The 11,023-nt window shown below is 41.8% G+C and overlaps 1 protein-coding gene across 1 annotated transcript in view; it reads left to right on the forward strand.

Moving 5' to 3' along the window:
• Positions 1-10,818, forward strand: part of HTR1F (5-hydroxytryptamine receptor 1F) — a 502,912-nt gene extending 492,094 nt beyond the window's left edge. Inside the window, exon 4 of the mRNA XM_069760044.1 lies at positions 9,525-10,818. Within this exon, the coding sequence (XP_069616145.1) occupies positions 9,565-10,656 (1,092 nt within the window). The 5' untranslated portion in view covers positions 9,525-9,564 and the 3' untranslated portion in view covers positions 10,657-10,818. The remainder of the gene's footprint in view (positions 1-9,524) is intronic.
• The last annotated feature ends 205 nt before the right edge of the window (positions 10,819-11,023 follow it).

Here is an 11,023-nt window from a genome sequence, read left to right on the forward strand (position 1 = left end):
GGGGGTGGTTGGCCGAGAATGCCCGCCTTTTCTCCCATGCCTGTACTACCGATGGCTGTAGAGTAGACTGGGAGTGTGAGGATGACTGGGAAGGTGGTGCTGTGGGTGGAATTACACAAGGTCTCTGGGAGGAAGCCAAACCAGCTGTGCGTGAGCTGGAGGAAGAGGCAACACGAGCTGAAGAGGTGGTAGCTGCCGCTGTTGGTTGGCCTACATCTTCAGTGTGTTTCTGTAACTCCACCGCGTGCCTGGTCCGCACATGTTTCCACATATTTGTGGTATTGAGGTTGCTGACATTTTTCCCTCTTTTTACTTTATGATGACACAGCTTGCATTTGACAAAACAAATGTCATCTGCAACTGTGTCAAAAAAGGACCAGGCACTGCAAGTCTTGGGAGCGCCCTTTTTGGCTTTGGAAAGAGACAGGCTCCTAACGGGTGCCAAAGTGGAGGCTACAGGCTCCGCAGTCTTCCCCCTCCCTCTCCCTCTTTGGCCCGTAAGAGGAAGCTCTTCCTCTGAGCTGCTCCCACCACCTTCCTGTTCCTCACGCCACGATGGGTCAAGGACCTCATCATCTCCACTACCCTCTGCCACCAACTGCTCCTCCTGGGTAGTCTCAGCAGCACAGTACGCACGAGAAAGCGGCACCTGAGTTTCATCATCAGATGCGTACTGCGCTGTGGTCACCGGAGGCACTGGCCCACCTGCCTCTTCAGAGTCAGAGAGAAAAAGGTGTTGGGCATCACTGCACACTGCCTCTTCTTCCATTTCTCCAATGCTGCTTGGCTGGCCCCCTGTTTCCAAGCCAAGAGATTCAGAGAACAGAAGTAGAGACGGCTCCTGTCCTGGGCTCTCTGACTGCCTGGCCAATTTGGCAGGTGGTGAAGAGACAGATGGCTGCTCTCCAGTGCTCTGTGCCTGAGAGGATGTGGCACTAACTGAAGTCGATGCCGAGGCGTTAGCTGCCATCCACCCGACAACGGCTTCAATTTGGTCTTCACGCAGCAGCGGTGCACGGCGCTCTCCGACAAAGCTGCGCATGAAGGACTGTTCCCTGCTGAAACTGAGTGACGACGAGTCACCGGCGCCCGCAGCAGGCACAGAATCACCACGTCCTCTCCCTGCTCCTCTCCCTGCTCCGCGCCCACGCCCACGTGCCTTACTCCCTGCCCTCTTCATCTTGGTTGACAGATAAAGATAAGCAGAAAAGTACTAAGGCCTTAGTGTGCTTATTCCTGTAATGCTCCTCCTAACAGGTGTAAGAAACACTAATGTTGTAAATTGTGGACTAAACTTTATTATTTTTCAAATGTGGCCTACACAAGTGTAAGTTGTGTTTGGTGAACTTAACCTTTTTTTTGGTGCAGATCGGGCTACAGAGCTAGTTTAAATCACACGGAGACCGTGCAGACAGCCGTAAACGGCGCTGCAAGGCCAAGAAACCCTCCTCTAGGTTATCCTATATAGTGTTTTTCCACTATTTAGCTGGATACAAGTGGAAAGACACTAATAGGAATTTTTTTTTTCAAATTTTAAACTGGCTGCACTATTTGAAAAAAAGGAAATTGTTTTTCAAGGTATGAGGCAGTAACGCACCCTGAGCTGAATCCAACCGGCTATGGCTGCACACAGACTACAGGGCGAGCTGGGCTCACACGGAGACCGTGCAGACAGCCGTAAACGGCGCTGCAAGGCCAAAAAACCCTCCTCTAGGTTATCCTATATAGTGTTTTTCCACTATTTAGCTGGATACGAGTGGAAAGACACTAATAGGAATTTTTTTTTTCAAATTTTAAACAGGCTGCACTATTTGAAAAAAAGGAAAATTTTTCTCAAGGTATGAGCCAGTAACGAACCCTGAGCTGAATCCAACCGGCTATGGCTGCACACAGACTACAGGGCGAGCTGGGCTCACACGGAGACCGTGCAGACAGCCGTAAACGGCGCTGCAAGGCCAAAAAACCCTCCTCTAGGTTATCCTATATAGTGTTTTTCCACTATTTAGCTGGATACGAGTGGAAAGACACTAATAGGAATTTTTTTTTTCAAATTTTAAACAGGCTGCACTATTTGAAAAAAAGGAAATTTTTTCTCAAGGTATGAGCCAGTAACGAACCCTGAGCTGAATCCAACCGGCTATGGCTGCACACAGACTACAGGGCGAGCTGGGCTCACACGGAGACCGTGCAGACAGCCGTAAACGGCGCTGCAAGGCCAAAAAACCCTCCTCTAGGTTATCCTATATAGTGTTTTTCCACTATTTAGCTGGATACGAGTGGAAAGACACTAATAGGAATTTTTTTTTTCAAATTTTAAACAGGCTGCACTATTTGAAAAAAAGGAAAATTTTTCTCAAGGTATGAGCCAGTAACGAACCCTGAGCTGAATCCAACCGGCTATGGCTGCACACAGACTACAGGGCGAGCTGGGCTCACACGGAGACCGTGCAGACAGCCGTAAACGGCGCTGCAAGGCCCAAAAACCCCCCTCTAGGTTATCCTATGTAGTGTTTTTCCACAATAGAGCTGGAGACTGGTGGAAAAACACTAATAGGAAATTTGAGAAAAAATGTGCAGCAGGCTGCACTAAGAGCAAAAAAGAACAACTGTGTGAGGCAGTGTGAACCCCCCCTGAGCTGAATACAACCGGGTATATGGCTGCACACAGACTACAGAGTGAGCTGCACACACACACACACAGAGACCTTGCAGAACGCTGTTAAAACAGCGCTGCAAGGCAAGAGCAAGGTGAACAGTGAAGAACACACAGCGTTTTGCTAAATTAGCCTTTGGAAAGGAAAATAAAGCAATTAGCTAGCTCAACTGGCCCTCAGTTAGAACACAGCGTCCTGTCCCTAACTGAAATCACAGCAGAGTGAGCGCAAAATGGCGGCAGCGCTTTTTTATAGTGCAGAGTGACATCATTTCAGCAGCCAATCCAAGCCTTGCCAGTACTTACATGCCCACCATGCTAAACAGGATGTGCCCACACTTTCATTCATTCCTCATTGGCTGCTGCGTTCAATTTGAATTCTGGGAACTTCCGATTCCGGTATCCGATACGCGGGAAGTATCGGAATTCAGTATCGGAATTCCGATACCGCAAATATCGGCCGATACCCGATACTTGCGGTATCGGAATGCTCAACACTATTAAACACCCTAATATCTTATTTGCTTTTGCGACTGCTGCTTGACATTGAATACTGCTGCTCATCTTACTTGTAAGCAGAATAGCCAGGTCCTACGCATGTTCTATAGTCTCCAGTATATTTGTGACAGTCAGAACACACAGGCTGTCCATGCACATATTGAAACTGAGACACAGCCACGACTCATGCAGCTGCGGTGCCGGACACCTGATTATCTGGACCGCTCCAGGTATCCACATTCCCACTGCAGCTTCTTCGGTAAGCTCTACAGCTTGCCAAATAAGGAGGGAGCCGACAATATTCGCTCATGTCTACTCATCACTAATCACTATCTATTATACCAAGTTTCACTTCTAATGCTCCTTCATCATAGTTACCAACATTACTGTGTTCAAAATAAACACGTAAAATCCAGGATCTAGTTCTATTTGAAAACATTTCAGACCCTTCTGGAGATTGCCCCCATACTGGGCAGGACTACCCATTTCTGGTCAGAGTTTAGCCACGTCGTATTATAAAAATTGTGACAATTCTGAAGGATCTGAGACTGTTGTCCTTCATTAATAAGCCGAGCAACTTATTATATGGAATAATTGCTCCAATGGGTCATGGATACCACCTGATTATGACTAGATAACTTCTAAATTGTACCGTGCACTCACAGATTTTACTGTGGTCCACCATACCCTTACATTCTCCCATAGATGCAATGCTTTCATTTCTCTGCATTGCACTAAGCACCACGGAGGCACAAGGCTTTGTTGGGGCTCTGTTATGTACACAAGGTTTCACTTAATAATGATAACATTGGTGGTCCAGTTATTCGCTACCAAGGGCAGAAGGATCAGACATTTAAGTCAACTTTGCAATCCTTCATCATCATCAGAGGAAAAATTGGATCCGGCATACATATATTCAACTTATTCCCCAGAAATTGGCTAGTCTGGTCTACATCAATGTAGTGTATATGGCCAGCTTTTCATGTTTAGTTTCACCAAACTATTTCAATGGTAGATTTTCCCCTTTATATATAGGCTCTTGGTAGCCATCCTATTGATTTACTAGTCACTTAGGAGGCAATTTATGAAACCTCCTGCTATCACCAAAAGAAGCAGCCACACATTTCCCCTGCTGCAAGTGTTACAAGTAATATGTAGCATTAAATGCCTGCCTTAAAATTCCAGCCATGAAATTAATGAGTAGTCCACCAGAATATAAGTTTTCTTCTTTGACTAATAAGAATGATCATGAACAGTTATCCACTTTCCATCTATGACATTTTTATTTCCATAATAAGGCATGTAGAAATAAATTATCTTATTGAAACCTGTTTAAAAAGTAATTCCAGGCAAATCGGAGACACGTAAACTGCATTACGAAGTCTGGCTCGGATCCTTTTCTCTTGGGTTCCTCTTCGGTGACTTTCATCTAGAAGAGATCACAGTTGGGGCTGCAGTCACTCACAGATAATGAACAGTATTAACTGATCTTCCAACGTTTTGTCAGCTGATGAGCCCGTACTGTCGTAAAGTACAAGGATATTTATTAAAATAATGTAACATGCCAGTATCCACTAACACAGTCCGCTGTTCACCGGGGTCAGTTTTCCGTTTCTAATCATTGCTTCGTTAGATATCGCATCGTAATTAGAAGCTTGAAGAAACTAAGTGAGCCGTAATGAAAACTGATTAATAGCTTGTGAAAGATTCATCTATGGACCTAAGGGTTATATCACCAGATCATATAAATCCAATATGCATTAACAAGATGTGCAATATGCCGGGTGAGTGGAGTCATTACAGAGGAAACTAAGAGCTTCATTTTTCGTTAGGATCATTAGGTTGCTGCTTGTGATCCTTGCACACACTTCATTTATCATTATTCTTCTTACGCACAACGTCAGCAATGTTCAAATATTCTATACCAGGAGCTCATGCATGTTCTGTAGAGCCGTAATAAGACAATCATATCGGCCTACTGTGCTCCATCGAATGCATTATGTTCCACTGTGTTCTCCACTAGAGGCACGAAAGTATGTCTTCAAATGTGTAGATGGCACAGGATGCAGCCAGTATGGCATCACTCCGAGGTGGCATGGCTTTACACCAAGGAGTAGTACTGCCTCTGGGCACTTGAATTGTATTCTGTCATGTGAATGAGCCTTTAGAGCATTTTCTCATCACGCCTGTGATGTATGCCATTTATATCATGGGTCCCTTTTGGATATGAACGAGTCGATTCAAAATTAATCGAATTCACTCTGAATTTCACCCAATAAAGTGGATTTCCCAGGATTCTGAATTCAATTTAATTAGCTCACTGTTTTACTGGATACATTTTAGGGAAATGTCACTCTCATGGCTACATGAATAATTGGTATGTCACATAAAAACACACAGATATTACAAATTAAATTATCTCTCTTAAAAGATATCCATTACATTTTAGGAGACCTGTTATCCAGCATCATTTAAAGAAGCACTTTTCCCATCACAGTGTTCATCCTCTTAATATTTTGCAGTCGCCATATTATATAGCACTGTGTACTTACAATTGCTCATTTTGCCTTTCTTCTCAGTAAATCGCTTTCCCATTAGGTCTATGATATCACGTGATTAAAAATAGGCTAGCTGTTATAAATGTAGAAAGTCTCTGCTCCTCCCTCCTGCCAGGGACTTCGCAGTCACGTAGAATTGTAGTTCTAATGATGACTCACACAGGGAAAAGAGATTTCCTGTTTCTACATAGAGCTTAGAAGGATTGAGCTAGTCTGTTTTTAATCACCTGATGTCATAGACCTAATGGAAAATTGAAGAATTAAATGGTAAGAAAAGCAAAATGAGCAATTGTAAGTACACAGTGCTATTTAATATGATGATTGCAATATGATGACGATGAACACTGTGATGGTAGGAGGAGGGCTTCTTTAACTGATGCTGGATAACTAAAGAGGGATCTTTTCATTTGTAATATTTCTGTGCTTTTATGCGACATACCACTAACTCACGTAGCCGTGAGAGCAACATTTTAAATATTTGATTAAAAAATAATTTCATCCAACTCTTTCGCTTCGTTTAATTAACTATTAGTGGGTTCTACAACATATCTCTATTTGGACATTTGTTATCTTATTAGTTTTAGGGCCCAGAAGGGGTTAAAAAAAGATTATACTCACCTTGCCTTCGCCCTCACCTCCACGCCCAATCTGGACTTCTTTATTCATAGTGTTCGTCCACTTCACATAGCGTCATGACTGAGTAAATTGGATGCAAATAGTATTTCTCAGCCACATTTGAGCAAAAATTTGAATTTTGGTGGATTTGCACATTTCTAATACCTTCCAACCTATACATTGACACGCCCATAAAATATTAATAATTTACACAGATATGTAGTGATGAAAAGCAGATGGCCTTTTTTTATCAGGGAACTGGGGCATAGTTTATTCATATAAAGTGCCTGGTATTTTTCCTATTGTGCGTGCAGATGGGGCTGTCGCATAGCCTGACACATAGAGAGAGCGAGATGTGAACATTTGATATTGAAGGAGATAATGGATTATGATCAGGGGTCGGTGAAGAACGATTTGTGTTTTATCTTTATTTTATTATACATGGCCATTGTCAAGCTGCCAACAACGCGGTGCTATAAAACCTGAACCGCTATTTATGTGGACTGATGTATGATAAGAAAAGAAGCAGAAATGTAAAATCACGACATGAGCAGAAAATAAATGAATACACAAAACGTGCTTGGAAAGGTAATCGAGAAGCCAAGACTTTCTTGTGACACCAAAGTTAAAGTTTGCAAAGTAGCAAAAGTGATTTGTAAAGAGAGATTAGCTGGTAAAAGAAATATGTGGAGAGCACATAAAGCTTTAGTATTGATGACTGTAGAGACGTGTAAGGAAATATTCATACTTCGTGGTCAGAACGTTGTTATGCAATTGGCCACCCAAGAAATCCCCATTTTTACTGCTTAGAATATAGTGTGAGTCAATGTCTGATAAACCTGTATCGGCTACATATGAGAAGATACATGTAATAGCTGATATTTTCATCATAACCTTTATAAATGCAACTTTCTCCTTTATTAGCATGTTTTCATTGATATTCCTTTTGCTTGTGGATATAATTTTTCAGCTCATACAATATAACTTTTATTTTATATCCTGTTTTGGATAAATGCGAAAAAATATATATTTCTACCATCATTTTTTTAAGTTGTTCCCTCTAAAGTACATGATAACCGTAACAACATTTAGCGCACCATGCTCTTCACTAGTAAGAAGATGAAGTGCTGAGAGACATATCAAACGGCTGATATGGGGGGCTATCAAGAGTCTGACCCCACTGATATAATATTGATGGGCACCAGCCTAACGATAAGGCATCAAGAGTTCCCTTCTCCACAATTCTACCTGATGTTTAGTGCATTATATATATTCAAACACATCTGTTAGGAAGGCACAAAGCTCACCAAATTCATATGCCAAGATATTTGAGGACATAAATAAATAATAATGTATCATGGCTCCTTACAATTTCTAACTTTTGATACAGAGTCCATGGACTTCTGTAGAATAAAACATTCAGTCATGTATCTGTCATCAACATTGATATTTTGAGCAAAGAAGAGACCTTGTAGAAATAAAAATGACAAGTGTTACCTGCCACCAACACCTAATGTTAATGGGAACCTGTCACCTGAATTTGGCCGGACTGGTTTTGGGTCATATGGGCAGAGTTTTTGGATTGCCTTGCGCAGGCTTGTACTACGGAGGACAGAGAATGAACTTCATTCCAATATTGCGGCCAGCATGCAGCCAGCGGGTAAGGAAAGGGTGAATCAAACACCCAAAAACTCCGCCCATATGACCCAAAACCGGTCCCGCCAAATTCAGGTGACACATTCCCTTTAAGCAGACCTCAATAGCGGATTCTCTTGGGCGGACACGAAGACACAATTTTTGTCATTGTAAAAGCTTGATTTTGTCAGTGAGAAAGGGAGTGCTTAAGATACTTTAGGAAAGGAAGGACAGACCCCCAACAAAAACTTGTCAATCATTCCAGGCCTGAAAATAGAAGTTATCAAAACTTTTCAAAAATTATAGTTTGCTAGGGATATCTAACTTATATTTCATTCAGTTTCGATAACCTAATAGTACACACAAAACTAGTTTTGCGGAAAAGTAGTAATCCACCTACCAGTTTTCATGTCAATGTTGCAACGTGATTGAGGAATTTTGCCATTAGAGAAAAGCGCCATTAGAGAAACATAGCAGCTCTCACTGCGCATACACGACCAACTCAGAAAAAACTTATGAAGGAAGAAGAATGTAATTAGTAGTTACTAGTAGAGTTGAGCAAAAAAGATTTGTGCTGCCCTGGTCCAGAATCCAGTCTGGTCCTCTGTGGCAGCCAGACCATGGCAACCTACACTTTTGTGGCATCCTCACCTTGGATCCTAGCTGCCTCTTGCATTTACGTCCCACCTTGACATCATGATGTTGCTTAAGTCCTACTCAGTAAGATTTCAAAATGTCATGTCTGTTGTGTCATAAGATAGAGGATAATGAGATGATTGCTGGGGGGTCTGATTGCTAGGACCCATAGTGATACTGAGTTTGTTGCTCTAGAGTCAAAAACAGGGCTGTGAAGAGCCCCATCTCGAATGAAGAAGAGGTGCACATGCTCGACCTTCACTCCATTCATTGCCTACGGAACTAATGGAGCATGGCCAGTGCTATGGACAGCTATTTCCCTCAGTCCGGTTGACAAAGAATGGAGTGGAAGCCGAGCATGTACACCTCTGCTCCATTTAAAATCAGGTTTCACATCTACTGTACATTCTCGGGGTTCTAGTGTCCCCATCTTGGAATCATTGGGAGTCCCAGTGGTCAGACCCTAAGTGATAAGCAAGTTATCCCATATGTCGCTGATAGGGGATAACTTGTTATTTGGCGAACTAACTCTAAAATGCATTTGAATATATTAATAATTTTAGTGAGAATAGGACATGCTCTGAGTTCCACAGCCTGGAGACGGGTATTTTTTTTTTTAAAACTGAGGTGTGTACGGAACAATGAAACTCTATGACTCAGTGTCCTGTCTGACGTAAAGACGGGCAGAACACGGACATATCACATGGACGTGTGAGTGTAGCCTTTTTTGTAGCACTGGTTTTACATAGATGTTCAATATTTTCAAAGTGGTTATTGGATTACTACATTTCCACAAAATTGAACAATACTGAACAAGGGACATTTATCTTTAGAGGTGGGAATACCCCTTTCGTCCCCGAAATTAATAAAGTGCTTCATATCATAATAACGGAATAGCATTCTTTAATGTGTCTTGTTTTTTTTTCCAGCTATCAACTCCCCACTGTGAACTTTCCATTTAGAAAGACTATGGATGTTCTCAACAGCACGGAATATAACAATTGCACAGAACAACTAACGAAGGGGATTACAAGCAGAATTCTTATCTCACTCACTCTGTCGATCTTGACATTGATGACAACTGCAATAAACTCCCTGGTAATTGCTGCAATAATTGTGACACGGAAGCTTCATCATCCTGCCAACTATCTGATATGTTCCCTGGCAGTGACGGATTTTCTGGTCGCTGTGTTGGTGATGCCTTTTAGCATTATGTACATTGTTAAGGAAACGTGGGTCATGGGTCCAGTTGTTTGTGATATCTGGTTAAGCGTGGACATTACCTGTTGCACATGTTCGATCCTGCATCTTGCTGCCATTGCGCTGGATCGTTATAGAGCTATTACCGATGCAGTGGAGTATGCCAGAAAACGAACACCCCAGCATGCTGCCTTCATGATTGCCATAGCATGGATCATTTCTATATTCTTATCTATGCCCCTATTATTCTGGCGACACCAAGGGCAAATCCGTGACGATGAATGCATCATCAAACACGACCATATTGTTTTTACTATTTATTCAACATTTGGGGCCTTTTATATCCCATTGGCATTAATACTCATCCTTTATTATAAAATTTATAGAGCTGCAAAATCTTTATATCACAAACGGAACGTGAGTCGATGTGAAAAAGAACAGAATGGACAAGTTCTTCTAGAAGCTTGTGGAAAAAGTTCTACAATGTGTATAGCCGAGAAGTCTTTCTCTGACCACTCAACAGATTTCGACAAGATCCATATAACAGTACGGAACCCCAAAGCTGAAATAAGGCATGAGAAAGCCATGAGGAAGCAAAGAATATCCAGCAACAGGGAACGCAAAGCTGCCACCACATTGGGCTTAATCTTGGGTGCTTTTGTAATTTGTTGGCTTCCGTTCTTTGTTAAAGAAGTCATTGTAAATATTTGTCATGCATGTTATATCTCAGACGATATGTCCAATTTCCTTACGTGGCTGGGATACCTCAATTCCTTAATTAATCCTCTTATTTATACCATCTTCAATGAAGACTTTAAGAAAGCATTCCAGAAACTAATACGTTGCAGACACTATCTATGAAGAAGCGTTACATGAAAGATTTCATTTTGTGTTTCTTTTGTTGTCGGTAAACTTATTTTATGCCACAGAACAAGTAAACCGAACAGACCATTGGCCACCTTATTTTCTTATAGGAAAGTTTCAGCTAAATGCTGTAATCATTGAATATCTTTACATTACCTGATATTACGCGGCTGTTCATTCATATATTTTTTTACTGTAGATTAGACATGAGCGGATCAAGAACAATTCAAGTTCGCCATTTTGCATGGATTTTCCCAGAAAAATTTGATTCTTGGAGAAGTTAATCTCCACTAATTTAATATCCCTTATTATGCTTTCTGGTCACTCCAGACCCTAGAGTATAATAAATGTAGGATAAAAAATA

Source organism: Ranitomeya imitator, chromosome 3 (assembly GCF_032444005.1).
Source record: "Ranitomeya imitator isolate aRanImi1 chromosome 3, aRanImi1.pri, whole genome shotgun sequence".
NCBI classification, from domain to species: Eukaryota; Metazoa; Chordata; class Amphibia; order Anura; family Dendrobatidae; genus Ranitomeya; species Ranitomeya imitator.